Below are 23346 nucleotides of genomic sequence, written 5' to 3'. Positions count from 1 at the left end.
GATTTCCGGAAATAGAAATAATGTTTTGAAACTTATTATCAATTAAATTCGGGCAAATTCGGAGGAAGACTTTTTGGACAGATTGTTTTAGCTACATCAAGTAGTGTAAAGAAGTTTTAAAAAAATCCTTCACCATTTTGCTTTTGTCTGACTCCATGTAACGAACCTTTAGAAGCTGACTTAAAGTTAACATGAGAACAGAATAACTTTAAGCTACTTTTAAGTGTAGAAAACTAGTTTTCGAGTTAGGAAAAATACTTTATTAAAGTTTCATCACCTATTTTGCAAAAGATCTATCTTTGGGAACGAAGTTTTAAATGTATAGAATTCATTTGCTAAATATCAGAGCTACAATGCGATGAATTACAAAATGAAAGGCAATTATCTGATGTATTCAATGTTGACTCAATGCAAAGCTTCTAAATTAAAAAAGGTTGTCACAATTAAGTAATGAGGCTATTCTTAAGTATTTAAAATCGGCTTAAGTTATGTGGTTATTTAAAAAACAATTAAGTAAAGAGGCTATTCTTAAGTATTTGAAATTGGCTTAAGTTATATGTGGTTGTTTAAAAATTAAGTAAAGAGGCTATTCTTAACCCCTTTTTGCATACTGTATCATATATGATACAGTTGATAAATTGTGTATCTCTGGATGAATGCGCTGAGATTTTTTACGGGAAATGGGATTATTTTAAGCCTACAATATTTAGGTGAGTGTGGCCACCGCACTTAAATTGTTTTTGCAACTTTTACTTTACATTTTATTCCTTGTGCTATCATAACTAGCAAAAAGCAATCGGTAATACGGGTTATGGTCGGTCTGTTACTTAATTTATAGTGGCTGTTTTCCACAATTTAAAGTTGTGAGACCTTAACTTATACCCTTTTAGAAAAACGCCTTCAAGGAGGTAAAATAATTTACCAATTATTTAACATTAGAGTAGTTTACAGCTCAAATAGGTCATGTCAGTGTAAAACAGAATCATTTTCCTCAACATTACTAAGTTCAACACAATACGTTTTTAGTTACTGGCAAAAAATAATAACACTTCATCATGCTTTAAATTGACGAAAAAGTAAAGCTGAATTCTTGTTAAATATTTTATAACATGAACTTTAAATAATAAGATTAATACAAAGCGAACGTAAATTATACACGAGTTATTAGTTTTTTGGTATCCCCTTAATAAAGGAAATTTTTTTAAAAACGTTAAATGCACACAACTAAATAAATTAATTCAAAATAATTTTTATAAATGGCCTCTCTGTTTCAATAGTTTTCAGTAAACAGTAATTTGCTACCATTTACTAAAAATTCCTTTTGTTACTCGAAATTTAATTCTCTTAGATATTTTACACTAATAAAGGACCTCCCTTCCCCATTTATGCCTTAATGGTAGTGAGGAGAAGAGAGTTATTTTTATTAAGAGTAAACAAGTTTTTGATGGAGACCTTTTACCAGAATAATGAAATGTAAAACAATGATTTACACGTATAAGAATATTTTCTTTTTAATATATATAAGAATTTAACATATATAAGAATTTTTTCTTTCCTCAAAAGTGTTGCAAATGCAAACTATGCTAATTAATTAGTTAAACACCTTATAAAACTTTTTTCTTTACTCAAAATTAAGCTAATTAATTAGTTAAATACCTTATAAAATTTAAGTAACTCGATATTTGACAACTGCGCAAAACTACAATATTCACCCCCCGTTTAAAAAGATCCCCTAAGTTACGTACAACAAATTATTTGGCATAAAATAGAGAGAATTTAGAAAAAATTGAACTAATTGCATATATTTATATCATTTTAACTGACAAAAATTTACAATCGAAGGTTATCAGGTTTTTTTTTATAAACCGTATAAATGCGTCAATCGTAAATCTTAAAGTAAAAAAAAAAGGAATTATGATATTATTATTACAAAAAAAAAAAAAAGATGCACCACATAAAAACTGAAAATCGGTTTACCTATTTATAGTAATCTATTTTGACATGGCAGTTAATATAAACATTTATCGAAAATGTAACTATAAAATCTGTTTCGAAGTACAAAAGGGTTAACAATACTAATAAATGAATAAATTAAAAAAAAAAAAATCAAATTAAGGGGGTATCTCTCTCTGAATTTAAATATAAGCATTTTTACAAAAAATAATTATTGGTAACATGCTTATATTAAATTAAGAATAATGCACTAACTTTTTTTTTTTGAAAATCAATATTGTTACCATGGTAACCAATAAATACCCCTAAAATGACCAAAAAATGACTTTACGCCGGCCAAAATTCAAAGAAATTGGCTCATTTCCACCTTTTCAAATTGAACCATAATATTGTTGTAAGGCAGGGCTATGATATGAGTGGAACAGATTTTTCATAACTTTTTTTCACCACCACAACAGGACGACCGAAGTTTAGGGTCAAATTTTTTATCATTTTATTAACCAAAACTTTTATTTTTTAAATTTAAATAAAATCCATTCCATTCATATCATAGAGTATGATATGGACAATGCTTCATGAAAATTTCATTAAAAACTATCATACTGTTCTCCAAATATATTGGCCGGCGTCCACAAATTGCTATTCTAAGAAAAACACGATTAAAGTAAAAACTTTAAATGCAGTAATATTTTATTCATAAAATAGGTAAAAAAAATAATCCAAAGTTTCAAAATCCACCAGGTACATACAAGTCACCATCTTTTTCAATTATTTTTTCATTTTTTTTCAACTTTTTGGCACGTAATATTTGCCGTCTTGACTTATTATCAGGGTTTATTCGATATTCAGCATTTCTTTTTTTTTATTTATTTAATGCTTTGCATCCTGCAATCATATGAAAGCCTGGTTCCATGTTCAGTTCTTTAAAAATATCAAGTGATGCTTTTGCTCCAATATTAAAATAAGCAACAGCATCATATACACCAATTTTTAATTGGGTAAGTGAGACAAATGTTTGTTTTGGTATACGGTCCCAAATCATTCTATTAAACGATTCATTAGCATTTTGTGTTTTGCCATGCAAACATTTTTGTAACTCACTGTCTTCACTTAACTCTTCAAATATATATCTCACTTTCATAATAACGTCCATTGGTAAACCCGGTCCTGGCTTATATGTTGTTGTTTTATTTATTTTATCAGCATTGTATTTGCACCAGCTGTCTGAACCAGTAGGGCAGTGTGGAAAATGTAAGCTATTATTTTTTAATGAAGCCACATGAAATAGCGATGCTAATACTCCTGCCTTCATTTCCTTTAGGTTACCTGGATTTTGTCTGATTGCAACTCCAACAAAATTTTGTAAGCGATCAATGGTCGCATCTGTAAGACGCCCTTTACCACCAAGGCCTTTTTCTCTTTTCTTTAAATTCCGCAGCCGTGTTCCAACTCTCTTTTGCTAATGTCCAACGCATTCCAGTTTTTCAATTTCTATTTCAGGGTATGCATTTTTAACATTCATGTAACTTTTACTGTCTCCGTCGCCTAAATATTGAATATATCTTAACTGGCGATTATCAATAGAACGCTGAAAAATACGTTTTGCTCCTTCTGGCTCCATACCTCCAGCAGAACCTTGGTAATTATACTTACAAACATGGGAATTTCTCCATTGTGCATAAGCATTTGGATTAGACTTTTGAAGGCCTTGATTAATACTACAACCTTTGCAATATCTAGACATGACTTCAACATTTAACACTTTGCCACTAACAGTAGAGATAACAGAAAAGACTTCAGCGATGAATATCCTCGTTTGTGCCATGTACCATCACAAGATACACAAATATCAGTTGGTGCCAATGATGTTTTTCGCAATTTATTTGCAGCATTTATCATTGTTTGTTCTGCTACAGTATTTACAGCTGTTGCAATTATTTTCAGTAGTTTTTCAAAGTTGTTTTTGGTCATAGGCTTAGGTAAATTCATAAAAGTGACCCAATAGTCGCATATCCATGACCCAATAGTCGCATGCAATAAATTATTCGCTTATTAATGTCAAATCCTTTTTTATTATTATTGTTGATAGAGGTGTAGAACTGATAAAGATAGTTGCAATCTTTTTTTTGACACTTAAGATATAACAAGGAAGATAAACCATGTCGTTTATTATATCTCTCACCTAATGAGAGTGTAGGACTACCACATTCTGGACACAGAAAAGAACTAAAAACAGAAACTAAAACAGCAACATCAATTATACGATAACCAGATATACAAGGTTTCAAAATATGTGCATCTTCTAAGTCTTCAACTTTTCGAGACGAAGCTGACAAATTAAGTGAGTTTTCATTATTTTGTTCCAAAACACAAGTGCTGTTAGCAGCATTTAAATTAATTGTTGGCAACTCAATACTAACATTATCAGAAACACTATCAATTTTCACAGCTTTATTAAGATTTCCCATAAATCTTTTCCTTTTACGGTGAGTTTGTGTACGTTGCTTCACTCGACAATCTTTTCCCATTTTCACTAACAAAACTAAGCTGATAAAATAACACTATAACTGATTTAAATTGTCGTACTTGACGTAACAACCTTTACAAAAATTTTAGAAAAATTCATAAAGAAGCAGTTTAAGCTTGTACATGACAGTTATAACCCACATTTGGGTTGAACTAAGGTAAAATGTAGGGTGAATACAGATAAACAAGTGCGTTGCTATGGCGTTGCTAGGGATGTCACGTTGAGAAAGTTTATTTAAATAGACAAATTAAGATAGTTATATGTTAATGTCCTATTTTTAAAACAATTTTTATAATCATACACAGGTAAAGGTAGTTAAAAACAATTTTTTTTTTTGTGAAAGTTTTGAAATTTTAAGGGGGGATAGCCCCTTAAGATATAAACTGCATTTCAAGCATAATTTTCTCTTGGCTTTTAGTAAATAAATAATAGCAGTAAGTTCCAATAATGAAACTACCTATTATTCATTTTTAACAATAGACACCAACGTGAAGGTAAGCCAAGCAGTCTATCAACACAAAACATCACAACAATAACACATAACAATAAAATATTTACACCCTTGATCCTAAAATCCAGCAAAAATAACAAACCAAATTAAAATATGAAAGGCAAAATTAGAAAACCAATTTAAAGTTAACTTTATATTTATCTTTTTACTAAACATATAAATACATAAAAGTATATTTGTTTTTACATTCAATATTAGTTATTAAATTACCTCAAATTTAGGACATTGAAACACCCTAGATTTAATGATCAATGTTGTATACTCTCTCATACACATTACGCTAAACATTAACAGACATTATTATGTGTTTCCAGAATAATTAAAAAAGGCTATCCAACACATCCTATCTCTAAAGCAGTAACACTGCCTGGCACTAAATGGTGCCAAGTCCTACCTCTCCTATAATTACACCGCTTGGCTGGCAAGGTTTTCAATGATTATGTTGAGCAAGATTGATAACCATTACCACTTTGAAAACATGGAAACAACATAATTTAAACATATATACAACTATAAACAAACTTTCATTCAAGTACCATTGCATAACCCAGCTTTAAGATCTAAATTTCTAAGTAGCATAATTACACAACCAATTTTCAATTTTAAACAACGAGGTGGCATACCTGAAGGAGTGAAGCTGTTCAAAAACTCAACAGCAAAGTTATTTCTTTCATTAAGGTCATCAGTATCAATTTGATCAGCACTTAAATAAATTTTCACCTCACCCAGCAGACAATCAAGCAATTCTTCATAGATTGATAATGAATCAACATCAGTTGGTGTTAAAATCACGCGTTTAGAATAATCATTTTGATCAGCATCTCCAAAAATCTTTTCAACAATTGATTCATTTTCTCTAATAATGCACTGATTTGGTATTTCAATGCATCCTTTAAAAGGATTCTCCTCTTTGACAGGTATTGTTCCATTCCCAAGTTTTAGTAGCCATTGGGAAAATTCACCTTCCCCATCTTGTACTCTCATATTTTCAGTTAATGCAAACTTCTGCTTTCATTGCCAATGCAAAGCACATTTTATACACGATTCTACTATTTCAGCTGGTTGTTCTCTTTTCACAACAGGCAAAATTTGCCTAAAGTCACCACCAAAAAGAATGATTTTTCCTCCAAACGGAAAGTTGTTGTTGCAAATATCTTTTAACATCCTATTAATTGCATTCAAGGCATGTTTAGGTATCATGGATGTTTCATTAAGCAAAAACAAACTAACTTGTCTTAAAAAATGCCCGTGTATAGAGTATGGAATTAAAGTTACATTACATGTGCTATTATCCAATATTGGAACAGGAAGTTTGAATAAGCCATGAAATGTAGATCCATTTGTAAGAAGAGTTGCTGCTATGCCAGTCAATGCAGCTGGAGCAGATTTAAAGCCCCTACTTATGGTTTCAGCAATCAAATAATTATAACTAAAGGTTTTTCCACTACCAGCTGGTCCATCCATGAAAAACAATCTAGAAAGTTGATTTTCTTTACTTGGTTGCTCATTCAGTGCAGCAAGGATAGCATTGCATACATTTGATTGATTGACGTTAAGCAATCTCATTCGGTTGGCTTCGTTAATATATTGTTGAAAATTTTCATCAAAATTTTCTAGATTTAAGCCTACAAACTCATCAATAACAGGCAGGTTGTAATCAGCCAGCCTTTTACCACTTTGATTAACAACCTTTTCAATTTGATGAAGAGTAGCTTGTTCAGCCATTAGAAGTGGGATTGAGCGGTGAATGAAATCTTCCATCATAAAAGCTTTGTATGTATTCCAGAGATGTAAAGGATTGTCAGGTTCACAAAAGGTCAAAATAATTGAAAACAACTGTCTAATTTGCTTTGGCATATGTGTTAAAACCGCCTCAGAAAGAGTATTCTGCCATTCAGTGTCATCTTGCAACAGACCTTTCAAAACACATGCTTCACGAAATGTTTTAAGGACAATACCATTAACAGTACGCACATCCTCCCAAGATGTTGCTCCTTTTGCTTTCAAAAGTAACAGTCTGAGAAAAAATAATTCTCCAGTTGGATTAACTTTATACATTCTTGATGTCACCTTATTACCACCCCTTTATCTAACCTTCCATTTAAAATGTTTATCATCAAATATAAAGTGATAAGGAATGTCTACATACAAATAGCAATGTGCTCTTTCATTTTCAGTATTCAACTTAAACCATGCCAATAGGTGCATATCACGTTGAGCAGCACGATCTAAAGCCATTTGTTCTGCTTCTTCTCTAAAATACAATAATTGATTTTCAGGTAGATGAACTTTAAGGCGTATAATAGTGTGACATATGACTTATTGGGTACTCAAAAACTCGCCACAATGCTTCAGGTGCACTAACATAACGACTATCTAAAAAAGTGTTTACTTTATCATGATTAATTTGTTCATTTATTAGTATATTGGCACAGTCATGACCCTTGTATATGTATTTGTACAAATATTTAACAGCCTTAACAGACATCCATGCTTCAACATTAATGTGAGCTTGATATTTCTTTGATAACCATCGATTGTAAGGTTCTACCCAACGGTTATCTACATTGTTACCTTTAATATTGATAACCAAACCATTATCACGACGTCTATAGCGTGGATAACCATTATGAACTGCTACTGTGTTAGCATTAAATTCTTTAGGATTTTTGCTGCACACCCCATCTTTCATGCAGGGAGAATTTGGACTCAGTATGCCACATGGACCGTGAATCATGCAAGTTTTAACAATGTCATAAAGGTCTTGAAAACAATCCGATCTGGAAGTTCTGCAGATATTAAATTATTGATATCATGTGCTGTTTCAAGCTTATCATCATTTGCAAAGTGAAGTAAAATATGAACATGTGGCAAACCACGCTTTTGAAACTCAATAACCTGAACATGCGTTACAATTTTCCCTAATACACCGTGCTTAAAAATGTCATTGAGAAGGTTACTTAATTTGAGCTTAAATACTCGAATAACCAAGTCAGGTCTATCATTTGGTGTCTGACCTGGATATAAATTTTCAGTTATCTCGCGCCATTTTGGGTTGCAAGTGAAAGTAATGAAAAGATCTGGTTTACCATACTTTTTAAATATAGCCATTGCATTTTCAAAGTTTTCTTTTAAAGCTCTAGGACTTCCTACATAAGTTGATGGCAAAACTACAACACGCCCTCATCTAACATTATGATCATTTTCAAGGTTGTTTACATGTTCGTGTAAAACATCATACTGCTCGCTTCTCAGTTTTTTTTGGTTATTTCTGATGAAAGCAAGGCGCTGGCCTTCAATTTTAACATATGCAACAACAGCATATTGCTGAAACAGTTTTTTGCCATAAAAGAGTGAAGAAAAAAGTTGTCTAACTGAAAGTTTATAATTGTAATACTGAGATAATGTAACATGATTTCTAACCAATGTAGCACTCCAGGGTTGTGAACCAATTAATTATGCCAACAAGCATCACCCCTCGGAAAAAATAGAGGATAAACCACAGGAACTAAGTTGGCCGACATACTTGATATAGTTTTAAGAGGATGACCTCTAAATTATTTAATAATCAAAAATCATTAAAAAAATAAAACACCCATGGGTTTTTGAATAATTTATCAGGCAATCAATTATACGCGGAAACTTCATTTTTATATTTATACGAATCAGTAACCAGGTTTTTTACTCAACAAAATTGCATTTACATAAGTACATGTATTTCATCATCTTTGAACAAACATATATGAGAGCGATTCTGATGTCGTAGGTCGTGGAAAAGGGTCATTAAATTGGAAGTTAAACTGTTTTCATTTTCATTAAAATAATAAAGTATTTTAAGAACTTTGAAAATTCAAAACATATTAAAAACTAAAAAAAAAAAGACATTTGTTTTTATCTCTTTAAGCAGTCATCTACAAACTTTTTGTACGAAGTAGAGGAACCATCAGACAGAAGGGGCAGTTTTGGCTTCGTTGCAGTCATAAAAATTGCAGTTATAGGTTCATGTTTTGTTTTAGAAACGCTTGTGATGATGCACTGTCTGTTGTTTGGTCGTTAGGATACACTGTCATAGAAATGTTGATAGCATTTCTTAAACAGCGCATCCTAACGACCTGTAAAGAAAAAACAGGAAAAAAATGTTATTACAGTACCTGAATAGTTTTAGCATGTAATTAGTTAATATCTACAAACTTTTTACACAAAAGGGAGGAACCATCAGACAGATGAGGTATTGTTGACTTCGATCTCATCATTAAAATGGCAATCCGATAATTATCATTTTCATGATTGGAACGAAGTTCCTATTGAGACCAAAGTGGTTTCGTTGGTAGCATTTCTAATACGGTGCATCCTAACAGCCTGCAAAGAAAAAAAGAAAGACATGTTATTACAGTACTTATGTGGTTCTAGCATGTAATTAATGCTCCATAGTTATACTCACCATATATCAGTCTTCATACCATATACAGCACCTTTTACAATTTCAGAGTGGGATGCAAATCATTTCAAGAAACACCAGTAAGGTGTCCCGTGATAAGATTTGGATCCTTTACTTTTATCTGTTTGAAGCCCCAAAATCAGTAACAGTTACAAACTGAGTGAAATAAAATATTGGCACCTGTGTAAGTACAAATTAATTGTAATTCATAATATAATTACATTTTCAATAAATATTTACCTGGCGTAAAAACGATAAATACCTTTTATTCAAATTTATTTGTATACTTTCATTTTAGTTCATTTGTTAATTTTTAAATAAATCATCAAGACATGATAATCATCTGGACATGATACTAGTTTAAATAATCATCTGGACTTGAGTTTCTCTTTTCTTGATCAAAACGAATACTAAAGTATTCGTTTTGATCAAGAAAAGAGAAACATTTTAATGCCAGTATTTTAATTCATTCCATGCCAGTATTTTAATCTTGGCAAAAGTAGACTTAAAAAAGACAATGTTAACTATCATTTCTATAAAATTCAAATTAATAAGAACAGTTATTCTACAATTATTAAACAAAATTTATCATGCTATCCCTAAGGTAACTAAACATTTAAACTGTTCATATTCAAGCAATTTTAATATTTATATATGCCGAATATCTTAAATTAGTCAAAAAGTAATACCTTATTAAGTTGATTTAGAATTTCACAAAATATATTTGAAGAGATTCTGTTTTAAAAAATAATTCAAAAGGCTCTTTTTATAATGGAAGAGCTAATCATCTGTTAAATAAGTATTTATAAATGATAAACCACTTGAGAAAAACATAGTTTTATGACAAATTTTTGAACAAACTATTTTGAACAAACTTAAATATTGTGACATTTAAAATGATTTTTAAATGTCACAATATTTAAGTTTGTTCAAAAGTTTTTATTTATATTTTAAATATTGTGACATTTAAAATGATTTTTTCAAAATTTTTTGAAACATTCTTGAAAAATGTTTAAATTTGTTACTTGCCAAAAAAGTATTTTTTGCAAAACAATATTTCAAAAATTTCAAAAATAAAAAACATGGTTAAACACAAACACCTATTTTATTTAACAAATATTGCCATTTTGAAAACAAACTCATACAAAAAAATTAAAAAAAAATCTATTTATTGTAAATTATCCTTTAAAAGATGAATTTTATTTGCAATAAATTAATTTAGATTTAAAAAATGTACAAATGGTTGAAAAAGTGGTATTCAAGGAACTGTTTTTAAAAATAACCAAATAATTGCATTCAGAAACTTTTTAAATAAGAGAACTTCATGAAAAATTGAACTTGTTGAAAAATGCTCTACAGATTTTCAATCCTTAGTTAACATTTGCATTAAAAATGTTTTATTTTTCTTAATTTGCTTAAATACACTTTACAAAAAACATGCTTTGTCTTGCATAATTAGTATTCAGCTGCCGATTGTTAATTGGTTCCGGGTGAAAATTAATCACCATTAACTAATCAAGTTACGGGAGTGATTTAAATTAAATAACTTTCAAGCTAATTAATCAGTTCTTTTATAGATCCATCATACAATATATATATAAATTTCATATTTAAGTGTTCGTATTACCTGAATTATTTTTTTCTTCATTACACTAATTCTACTAATTCTTTAGATGTCATAATTGCTGGTTGGAGGATTAGAGTTTTCACAAATTAAATCAATCAAAATGAAATTTTTTAACAAAAATGCAATATTGATAAATGAAAAGAAAAATCAGAGTTAGAATTTAAAGCCTAAATATAAGATTTATCTTATTTAAAAACCAAAAAAAAATTCAATACAATTTTGATAACTGAAGTTTAAACATAATATACACAGCTGATTTCCTGACTGGTGAATGTCAGAAACTCATCTGAGTCAAATAAGTATTACTTTAAGAATAAAATGATTGTATCTTTAATACTAGAGAAAGAGAATTGTAAACAATCATTATGTCAAAGATCTTACAGCATTCTCATAAAATTTCCTTATAATTTCGGCTTTGGTATTGTTAAATTTATGTCATTAATAAAGTTTTGAGTGGTTAAACCAAATTTAAACTGAATTTTAAAAAAATCTTTTTCTCTCAGTAGTGTTGTACATATAAGAAGTTGGTATGCATTTGTTTTATATTTAAAAATTATTTATTAATGCTATATTTTTTTAATTTTATATGGTTACTACTTTACTATTAAAACAATTCTAATGATAATAGTAAAAATAATAATAATAGAGAGGAGAGAGAGAAACTTGCCAGAATGTCGTTCCATCGGAATTTTTCTTCCATCTTAAATTCTTGAAATTGAATTATTTCTCCTGTGCCATCAAGTATGCTATTTTTAGTTTGATAAAGTTTAAGGAAGGCAATACGGAATAAGTCCAAAAAAAACAGTGTGATCATGTGATATTTCATGGTAAAACAATTAAATCAACATGAGCTGTGAGTTTAATGAACTTAACAGTATTTGAGTTTGAAAGCTATGCAATGAAAAAAAGAAGTCTATGCCCAGTGTAAATTTTGTTACAAAATAACTGTAATAACTGATAAGTTAAGAGTAACAACATAATTTATGAATCTTTTAAAACAATTCATTCAAAGACAATCAAATCATATTAAACATAATTTGAAAAAAAAAAAAAAAGATATAATAAGTAGATTTATGATGAGATACAATGATCATTTCAGAGTAAAAAAAATAGTAAGTTGTGGTAAAAAACGCATACATCCACCATTAATTAATGTGATCATTAGACTGTTGCTCGATAAAAAGCGTTTTTTTCTTCTTTCATTTTACAGCTTTTTTTTTCCTCTCGAAAGAGGGTCAACAGTTTTTACAACTTGTATTTGTAAAAAAACTGTGAAATTTTATTAGAGTGCTGGTATTTTTTATTTTAAAAATCTTTCGGTTATTTTTAAATGAAGTTTTTTCAACCTCAATCTTTTATTTACCTGTATTTTGAATTATAGATTTACTACACACAAATATAGTTTTACTACACACTAACACATATAAAAATATATCCGCTAGGGTGATCATAAAAATCTATGTTGAAATTTTGTCATCGGGAAACCCAACTAAACAATCTTTGCGGATTTTACGGTAGTAAAACTTTGAGCACGATAGGAGCGTGTGAACCCGCTGGTCGCTTAAAGTTACAAAGATTGCGTTTTTTGGTTTCAGTTGCAACGTTTTGGGGTCGTACCTACAAAACTTCCCATAATTTTTCATAAAATTGTCTCAAACGAAGGCAAAATTATTGTAACGAATTTATCATCTATATATATTTTGTGACTTCAAGCCAAGCTGACCTATAACGTACTTATCGTTATTATATAAAAAATTTTATATAAATTTAGATTTAAGGAGACATTTACTTCTTTTCCCTTGTTGTTTTTTACATTTCATTTTTTAAACCAATAATCGTTTAGCTTAAAATAAAATAGTAAAATAATAGCTCTCACCTCCTTTAAAAGAAGCAGAACCATAGAAAATTTAAATTACAGGCTATCCGGCTCACCAGATAACCGGTGGTAAAATTGTCCACTAATCTTCAGGTTTTGTCCTCTTTGTTCTTCATTTTGTGTACTCTATTTCAATCTAAATTTCAATTCAGTTAAAATTGCCAAACACACGCTACTTCTTTTTAGAGAAAAAAAACTCGTGATCTTACAAAACTTGTGCATGGTGCATAGGAACATGCTCTAAGACCTTGCAACACATCCACAGAAATTTTTTTATCTTTGATTATCATTAGAAAACATTTCCTCTTTCAAAAAATGTTAACGACAACTATTTTTAGTGGGGGCCTCGGGAGAAATCACATATTTTAGGGGAGTGCCCAGAAAATTTGTTGTTCAAGATAGGTAACTAAGAGGCATGGGGCATACTCAAATTTCTATTATGTTGACACTGGTGTCGAATGAGGATGACTTACAAAAAACTAGGGTAATTGGAGCTAAACCAACCCCGCCCCGACCCCTAACTGCCCCCTTCCTAGAACTAAGTCTTCTTTAATCATAAGTTTTTTTTTTTTGTTCTATCATAAACTAGATCAAAATTCATCGACAGATTTCAAATTTCATCAAATTATCTACTTTCGTTTAAGATTTATAACCATGCAAAGCTTAAAGTTCCCCCCTGAAATAACTTTAAATGGTCTTAGCTTTTAAACGACAAATTTTTTTTTAATGTGATTTGAAATCTATCGATGAATTTTGATCTAATTTAATATAAAACAAACACAAAACTGAAAAGGGTTTTTAGGAACGATACCCTAGGGGGAATCGGGGGATTGTTTCGAACACCACAAAATTTTACCCATGCCCCTGTATTTAGATTTTCAGAAATGTTTGTGATATATTTATCAACGTTTTTTTAAAAGTATTCAAATATGTAAACATTGAAATTTACAGACGGATATGTAATTTTCATAACATTCTATTTACATTTTTATTGAAATAAAAACAAAGCAAAGCAATCTTTAATTATTAACAATCAGTAAAGGCTAGCAGTTGCTAATTGTTAACAGTTGCATAATAACTCCTAACATGTGTTGACATACAAGCTGAAAGCATGTTTGTGGCCATTTTAATGACATTTGATTGATATGACCGATATATCATGCCAATTTCCGATATATCAAGCCAAATCAGAAGTTTTTATTTGAAGCATTCATTTAAAGTTCCTAAACATGCAAAAGAACATAGTTATTTTGTTCTTTTGCATGTTTAGGAACTTTAAATAAAAAAAATTCCAAAAAAAATTCTGGAATTACTTCTTCAGAAAAGACAAGGATTTAAGACCAATAAGTAATGCGGAAGCAACTTATTTAAATCTAAATAAAAAGAAAAAAGACTCCTCAAACCTTATCAAAACTATATTCTGGAAAGATTATTCAGCGGATAACCCAGACCTTCTTAAAAAGCTCAAAATGTAGAAAAGCCTTGCAGGGACTGATCATTACTTCACTATGCGGCCGTGTAATGAAGGTAATTATAACTATTATGATGTTTAATTTACTTTAGTTAAAATTTAGTTTTGTTATTTTAGTTATTATAGTTGCTATACATATGCTATAAAATTTAGACCTGATTACCAGAATTATCAGATGGAAAAAAATGTGAATGTTTTATTTGTGAAAATGGGCGCAAATAAAAAATGGAAAAAATATTTGCCCCTATGGTTGAATGTCAGGAAAACTTGTTTATCAAGACGCTGAAGATGATTCAAATAAACCTGCAGAAAGACTAATTTGTCAAGATTGTTATGCCCAAGTGGGACAAGGAATTCCACATCTCTGTACGAAATTAGAAAGACAAAAGAATTTGACTGCCATTTTAGAACCATCCCCAACAACGCAAGGAAAAGATCTGTCCAGTTCTATCAAAGATTTCAGCACAAATGACTGATGAAACACCTTTGCTTTGAAAACCTTTGGTCCGAAGAAACTCGCTGTCTCTTTCGGAAAAACTGAGATTAAGAAACCTTTCTTTTCTTTAGATAAATTGAACAAATTTCAATTAAAATTATATTCCAAGTGAGTTTTTGTTGCTTAAAAATACTTTTAAAAATAAATTTATTATGAGTTTAAAGCCAATTTTTGTAATAACTTCATTATGATTCCTAAGTTATCGCAATATGATTGAAGTTGCACAGTTTCTTAGAAGTGAGACAGGACGGAAACGTGTGGAATCTGGATTCAATCTTAAACTGATTGAGAACAACGAAATAATTGGAAAAATTATTCAATTGTGATAAACTCCCATTGCTATTAGAATTAAAGGAATGCGAAGAGGTATATAAACTATTACCAAAAAAAATATTTTTTGATAGCTAGATTGGTTTGTATCATTCATTTTGATTTTTTATGGGTATATAGTGGGTAGAAAAATATACTCCTGTTGTTTATTGCACCGACATTGAAGAGTTTGTAGCAATGGAACTTCATCACAGAAGTCAAGGAACAAATGATGTTGATATCAAATTAGACGTAGATGGAGGGCAGGGATTCCTTAAAGTTACACTGTCCATAACCCTAAAGCCAGAGTTGAAAAATCATAAAATTCCAGAGAAAGTAAGCAAGTGTGACGGAGATGCATGCAAAAATTTTAGAGACTCATGCGTCCAAAAAACTATTATATTAGCCATATTGAAATTATCGACATGAAAGGTGGAGTCTTCGGTATGATAAATAACTTTTAAATTTGATAAAAAGTAATTTATAACCTTAGTAATCAAATACTCCATTTCAACAGTTGAATTGTAAAATTTGCATAAACTATGACGAGTATTTACTAAATAAGCTTGCATTTCTCTTATACTTCTTCGATTCTATAGGCATAGGTTACTGGACCGAACAAGCTCTCGAATCCATACATCAGGATTTCAATCAGCTTTGGCGAATGAAAAAAGTTAAAGAGCACAGCCCAAACTATATAGAGACGCTAAAAAACGCGGCTATTGCTAACAACTACAAGCAATTCAAAAGTAGCTTTCTATTTGGAGGAATGTAGTCTGTAAAAAGTAAAATATTAAACCTCCTATGAACAAACTTTTAGTATGATTTTGAAATGTAAAATACCAAACATGATCTAACCATAAAAACCAAATTTTATTTTTTTCACTGCAATAAATAATTTTACCAAACCCATCTTGACCCCTAATAGCCGTCCCCTACCCAAGCAGCAACGTATATATGGCCCGACAACGGTCCGGTTCTGGCTTCGGAACAAGGTCAAACCTGGCTTGCCAGACCTGGCGCAGTGCCGCCATGCACATTGGCTTAATTATGGTCCAGGGCTGGCTAGCCATTGCAGGCTCTGGCGTTTCAACGGGCCACCACTGGCAAATGCTAAAAGGTCCTATGCAAGCCCATTGATTCACCAGAGCCGAGGGATTAAAATTTTTGGTGGTTTCCAATATGGCGATTTTAGCGTCAAAAAATAAGAAGTTTTGCTCGGAGTTGCGCTATCCAGTTATTATAGAGATCAGTGATAAGCGTTCATTGATTCCGTCGCCATCTTGAGAGTCCAAAACTAGCTTCAAAAAAATTGCCGTAAACGCTATTCAGTAATGTTTAAGAGCAGTAGTCAAGTTGTGTCTAGCCAGCTCTGGCGTGTCATCTATGTAAATATATCGGCCCGTTATTGGCTGACCAGGACTGGCATGCCGCAAACGGACCACATGGCAGTTGCTATCTGGCAAACCAGCTCTGGTGAATCTTTCACGGTACAACAATGGCCCATTTCGGCTCCGGCATGCCATTCATAGAACTTTAATGGCCCGTTAATGGATCGCCAGAACTGGCGTAGCCGGCACAAAGATATAGTGGTCCCCCACTGGTCCTGTGTAGGCTGCCGCGCTGGACCAGCTGCGGCTGCCAACGTTGGCGAAGCTCCGTTTTGCTCTAAGGATTTTTCATGGACCAGCCGTGGCTAGCCAGTGATGGCAAAACAGCGGCTAGCCAGTGATGGCAAAACAGTGGCTAGCCACTACAGGAAGAGATTGGACAGAAAAATGGCTAACCATTACTACAGTTATTGAAATTCTGTATTGAAATTTCTGTTCGTGACGTCACGAAAAGAAATAACAATGTAGAAATTTAATGCTTTTAATTTTTCTAATAGTTGACATTCACACTGGGATAAAATTATACTTTACTTTTGGCATCAGTTTAAACTTATCTTTTTATAAAATAAATTTCAAATATTTAATTCATAATGTATTAACTACATTTCATCGCTTACATTACGACATAGTTGACCAAGCAAGGGAATTAAATATATATTCAATAAGTAATATAAGTATATTTACAATCTAACACATTACAATAACAAATTTTAATTTGAATCTTCTGAATCGGAAGTTGATGTTAAACTAGAAAAAATTTTATTTTCCATTGTCGAAAAACAAGATACTTTCTTGGTTGCAGTGGCTTTTTGAGCCAGTAGCCACAAGGCTACTGGCTCAAAAAGCCACTGCAACCAAGATTCAAAAACTTTTTGAATGTCACTTTCTGTGGCTCGTGCAGTCGGGGGATTTCGCTTCAATGCGCCTGTAAAATTAAAACACATAAGATAACATACATATAAAATCAAACGATGTCATATTCTCAACTCGTATATTTATTCGGAGAATCATCCATTAACTAAAATTATTAAGTTAAATAATTTCAAGTTTATTTTTATTAAGTCAAACCTTTTTTAAAGTAAAAACAAAATTACTTATTAATTCTTTTTTTTTTTCAGAAAATGTTTTACTACTATTACTACTGTCCCTTACAAATGTTTGCCTATTTAACAGAACCGGATATGGTATTGTGACACCATCACAATAAAGATTACCTTCAAATGTTTATTAGCTCCCTCTATCCTCCTTACCAACATTTTAGTAGAGATATTATATAAGAACTTTTTTCCACCATGATAATGTTAACAAAAGATTTTAATGAATGGACCGTTCCCTCTATAGAAAAAAACCGCAATGCATTTTGGTCTTTGTATTCACCGAAAATAAACAAATCTGTGTTAATGCTTTTTAAAATATACAGTCAAGTAATTTAATTTAAAAAGACTTTTCAAAATGATTTCAAATGATACAATATCTTGTGATAAACTAATAACTCATTCTATTAAAGAAGATATTACTGTTGAGTCAACAACAACAACAAAATACCGCGGTGGCATAACTTGTTGTGTTCCATTATGCAACAATAATTCGCTCAAAAACAAAAACTTATCGTTTTACATCATCCCAAAGGAAAGTAATTTGAGAAAAAAATGGCTATCTTTAATTAGTAGGAAAAACTTTGTTCCTTCTACTTCTCATCGGGTTTGTTCAGTTCACTTTATAGGAGGAAAAAAGACTTATATGAACAACTGTCCATCTTTACTGTCAAAACAAGTTAAAGACAACATAAAAAAACCAAGAATCACAGTAAATAGTTCTATTGGATATAAAAGAAAAATAGACGAAATTGAAAACGAAAAAAATGATGTTAATTTTTCATTTGAAGAAACCGAGTCTGAAAAGTTAAAAAAAGAAATTATTATCCTAAAGGACAAACTGAACATTATAAAAACTAAAAAGAAAGAAATGAAAAATATTATTATGAACCAAAATCACACTATCAATCAATTAAAATTTACAGTTGACAGATTTAAACATAATCAAGCCCACTTTAAATTTTATACTGGCTTTGAATCATACAATCTATTTAAAGTTTTACTAGAATATTTAGAACCTGCTGCAAGCAAACTTATATATTGGGGGTCAAATACAAACATTGAAAAAACAACAGACTTTAATTACAATAAAAAGGGAAGAGAACGCATAATGAGTTCAGAGTCTGAATTGTTTTTAGTTTTAACAAGATTTCGACTTGGCCTTTTGGTTGAAGACATGGCACTGCGCTTTGACATATCCTCAAGTCATGTTAGTAGAATCATAGTGACATGGACTGATTTTTTGCATTCTCAAATGCGTATGCTACCAATTTGGGCAACAAAACAAACTGTAAAAGAAACAATGCCAAAATGTTTTAAAGAAAAATATGAATCAACAAGGGTAATCTTAGACTGCACTGAACTGTTTATCGAAATGCCTACATCTTTTCGAAGCCAATCTGCAACTTTTTCTAATTATAAACATAAAAATACAGCAAAAGGATTAATTGGAATAGCACCAAATGGAGCCATAACTTTTGTTTCTGATTTATACTGTGGTCGTTTTTCGGACAAACAAATTACTAAAGATTGTGGAATATACAACCTGCTTGAACCAGGAGACAGTGTAATGGCAGATAGAGGTTTTGATATTGCTGATGATTTACCGGAAAACGTTTCATTAAATATACCACCATTTCTAAATGGAAAAGCTCAACTCAGTCTAGAAGATGAGAATGAAACTAGAAAAATTGCTGCTGTTCGTATTCATGTAGAAAGAGCAATACAGCGAATAAAAAATTATCACATTTTACAAACACCATTTAAATTGTCTACGGCACCAGAAATTAATAAAACTTGGATAATTTGTTGTTATTTAGCAAACTTTTTGCCACAACTTGTTTCAGATAAATAAAATGTTTGTAAAAAATATAAAAACAATTAATCTAAACTGCAAATATATTTTCTTGCATAAACTCAAAGTAAAATTTAGTTAATTTTGGTAAAGTAGTTTTTTCCCATTGCTCTTTAAGAAATTTAATACTCTCGATAAAAACATCTTTTTCAGTATAAACTATAAAATCTAGTTCTGTGACCTCTAATAATGCCATAACACCTTGACATTGATAAAAATAAACATGATTTTGTTTAAGCATTGTTTTACCATCAACAACAGAAAGAAAAAATGTTTTATCTAGGCAAGCTTCAGCTATAGTTAAATCTTTTTTTGAATAAGGACATTTGATTTCAACAGCCCTTATTTTTTCATTTACAAATACAATTCCATCAGGGCTTGTACCAAGCCAAGGCCATTTTGGGTTTATGATAAATCCACATCTCGTTACTGATACGTTTTTTATATTTTCATACTTTTTTATTGCGGTGTTTTCATTTATTTTACCCCAATTACAAGCTTTGTTGCAAGAGCTTTTTTTATTGTTTTTCAAAATTCTATTCAAAATAGAGGCAGGAAATATACTTTTTTGTCTATTAATAACAAAACCAAAGTTTGAAGATGTCAAGCGTTTTTTTCTTTCTTCAAGCCATAAACTTGTAGATTGTGATAAAGTAGCTCTTTCCAAAGTCTTTATTTTCTCTTTTGATAGAACTAAATATTTTGTAATAAACTTTAATTGAGTTTCATCAAATTCAAATGAATCACTGAATTCTACTTCAAATCCATTAATTATGGTATCAACAAGATTAAACATAACATCAGAATTTAAATCGAGTTCTTTTACATTTAGCTGATATTCAGATATTGATGTTTCATAGTAGGACGTGGAATGATAATTGTTTCCTTTTAAAAGATTTGCAAATGCTATTCCTTCTCCTAGATTATATAAACTATCAGACAGTTTTTTAATTTTTTCATCACTTGGATTATGTGCAAAAATTGGGGTTGCACAAAAGTTTCTATTTCCTGATACAAAAGGACGCTTTCGTGAGTTGTTTAGATCCTTTTCTAAATCACTCTTTTCAAAGGAAACTTTAGAAAGTTTAATTGGTTCTGAATTTCTTCCTTCAGCAGGAACATGCCATTGTTGTAACACTTCTGTGCATGTTTTATCGAATGGTACAGAGTTTAAATTTAATTGCTTATATTCATTTAACTGAAATAATACTGCCGCAACATGCTTGCAGCATCCTCCCATACCAGCTTTACAATTACATTTAGCATACAAAATATCTCCTTCTTTTTGACAAAAATGTACATAAATAAGGTACTGATTTTTTTTCATTGAAGCTGAAACATTAGCTCTAACAAGAAAAGAATTTATTTCAATCTTGACATTAGGTTTTACAACTAAATTTTTAACGAAGCTCTCCTTAAATAGCTGATACCCAGAGATTTTATGCTTTGAAGCACCTCTAGCTCCGAAATCAGTCGAACTATCGTCTATAATTAAATATTTGTGTATTTTTTCTTGGCTTATATTAGGTAGTAAGGAAAGACATCTTGACCAAGTGCTTATTTGTTCTTGTACAACTTCTTCAGCATCTATTTGATTAAACTGACTAGATATTTCTCGAAATACTGGTTGAGAAATACTATTTGAATCATTTTCCAAACTAGTTTCATGGCTATTAACTTTGTTTATTGCTGACATGATAATATGTTTTGATAATTTGTTTATTTTCGGTGAATACAAAGACCAAAATGCACCGCGGTTTTTTTCTATAGAGGGAACGGTCCATTAAAAGTTTTTTAAATTTTCAATTCAAAGTTAAAAAAAAATCTACCTTCGATAACTAATCTGCAATTCAAATCATGGAAAGACTATTTGTCTTTATCACCCTGACCTGTCCAATTTAGTTTTTTGAGAACATCATTATGTAATAATGACAATAGCATTCTCTTCACTGCCTCTTTTAAGTTTTGCCCACCTTTAGAAGCAACTGCTCGTATCTAGATTTTTGACGATTAGCACAAAAAATATATTAAGTTGACAACATACATTTAATTTAATTAGAAATTTAGATTTTAATTTTCAAACTTTTGCTTTCTTACTGCCAATTTAGTTTTAGAAAAGGGAAATAAAGATTAAATGTGTTTAGCATTAAAGTTTTCTTGTTTTGCCAAATTTTTGTGGTGAACTTCAATAAACCAATAAACTTTATATTTTCTTTTAAATAATAAAAAAAATAATAAAAAAATAAAGTGTAAAAATGAAGATCAGTTAAATGAGTGAGCAACTTACAAGCTTTTTCATTGTTATTTTTTCATTTTCAAGTGTTTTTTCAAGTTGCAATAACTGAGCCATATTGCATAAGGGAAGTTTAAGAATATCAAAAATATTTTGGTCATCTTCATGAACTCCACCATTAGCAATATTCTGCAGCATGGCTGTGTTGTATGCAACCTCTTTTCTCAGATTTGCCACATCCTCTTTGAGTTCCACTAACATTGAAACTATTTTGTTTGTCACAGCCGATGTCAACATTTCTTGTGATCTCTGCTCCTCATCTATAAGATTTATTTTAGATTTTATGGCAGGAGGTGTGAATGAAAGTAGTGGAGTTAGCCTTTGTGCACTTACAGGTTTTGATGGTGTAAGTTTCATGGATGTTTCAGAGGGAAATATTTTTGGCGTAACCGGAGCTGGTGTCAACAATTTAACTTTTTTAGAAATTGGTTTAGATTCTTCCACAAAGAATTCTGTTTCGCTGTGCTCATCAGGATATAAAACTGCTCTGCACATAAAATAAAGAAAACAAAAATGCTTAGGATTTAAAACCATAAAATTGTATTTACAAAAAAGTATAAATTTTCTACTATTAGGTACCGCTTTGGACGTAGCCTAGTATTTGATTCTGAATCACTCTGTAGATCAGATGTTATGGTAGCCTTTTCAAGTTGACATTGTGCCTTGTTGTAAGAACCTAAAATACAACCCCTTAAGTACACTCTTATAACAATACTATCAATATTACAACTACAGTATAAAATTATCACTATTTCTTTTGTACAATAAATTATAATTTTTTGACAATAATGCAGGTTATGTCTTAAGCACATTATGTACATATGTGACTGACCTTTTTTTTTAATAACTCGAATGGCATGTTTTGGCCAATTTTCATTAGGGGCTTCACATTCTTTGATAGCCTTATTTACTCTGCCTTGTGAGGTATATGGTGGCCAAAAGCAAAGTTTATTATTAATTAAATATGTTTCTGGCAAATTCGCAACAGCATCTTCTTCATTTTTAAAAGCAACAATAAGAAACTGATGGAGATCCATTCTAAAGTTTAAAAAAAATAAAGCTTAGTGTAAGAAATACAACTCCTATTTTATTTTTCAGATGTATAAAATTTTCAAAAGATTTTCAAATAATTCAATTATTAGAATATAATTTCAAAGATTAAAAATTTATTTTGAAGAAAAATTAAAATTACTGAAATGAAAGTTTAGAGAAATAGACTTATTTCATTAAAAATAAGATTAAGATTGTTACACTATTATAATTACACAATCATTATGTTATTTTACAACAATATTGATGTTACAAATATATTCCTTAACAGGAATTGTGTAACAGTGTAAACTTATAAAACTTTATGTATATATATATATATATATATATATATATATATATATATATATATATATATATATATATATATGTATATATATATATATATGTATATATATATATATATATATATATATATATATATATATATATATATATGTATATATATATATATA

General features: G+C 30.4%; 3 protein-coding genes and 2 pseudogenes across 4 annotated transcripts in view; 2 read left to right on the top strand and 3 right to left on the bottom strand.

The window, feature by feature from the left end:
* Positions 1-23346, top strand: part of LOC149894123 (uncharacterized) — a 67828-nt gene that overhangs the window by 9647 nt on the left and 34835 nt on the right. The window contains exon 6 of the mRNA XM_090077247.1: positions 579-710. Within this exon, the coding sequence (XP_089933373.1) occupies positions 579-710 (132 nt within the window). The remainder of the gene's footprint in view (positions 1-578; positions 711-23346) is intronic.
* LOC149894126 (uncharacterized) lies at positions 2526-4809 on the bottom strand (annotated as a pseudogene).
* LOC149894125 (uncharacterized) lies at positions 17265-23020 on the bottom strand (annotated as a pseudogene). Its single transcript, XR_016455446.1, has 5 exons — positions 22674-23020; positions 22421-22517; positions 21836-22328; positions 21378-21543; positions 17265-17524 (listed from the first exon to the last, which is right to left on the bottom strand). The product of XR_016455446.1 is annotated as an uncharacterized LOC149894125 (transcript).
* On the top strand, positions 17710-19615 carry LOC145200587 (uncharacterized). The gene has a single exon (XM_090097247.1). The coding sequence runs from the start codon at positions 18052-18054 to the stop codon at positions 19546-19548; it is 1497 nt and encodes a 498-aa protein (XP_089953373.1). The 5' UTR covers positions 17710-18051; the 3' UTR covers positions 19549-19615.
* On the bottom strand, positions 18562-21350 carry LOC145200588 (uncharacterized). Its single transcript, XM_090097233.1, has 2 exons — positions 19240-21350; positions 18562-19105 (listed from the first exon to the last, which is right to left on the bottom strand). Exon 1 carries the CDS (start codon positions 21242-21244, stop codon positions 19580-19582), a length of 1665 nt encoding a protein of 554 aa, XP_089953359.1. The 5' UTR covers positions 21245-21350; the 3' UTR covers positions 18562-19105; positions 19240-19579.

The sequence above is a fragment of the Hydra viridissima genome, unplaced genomic scaffold (assembly GCF_058129835.1).
Source record: "Hydra viridissima isolate aposymbiotic clone 2 unplaced genomic scaffold, HvirCarnegie_v1 scaffold_1, whole genome shotgun sequence".
NCBI lineage: Eukaryota > Metazoa > Cnidaria > Hydrozoa > Anthoathecata > Hydridae > Hydra > Hydra viridissima.
The sequence above is the reverse complement of the archived record's forward strand: the minus strand, read 5'-3'. Positions and strand labels throughout refer to the sequence as shown.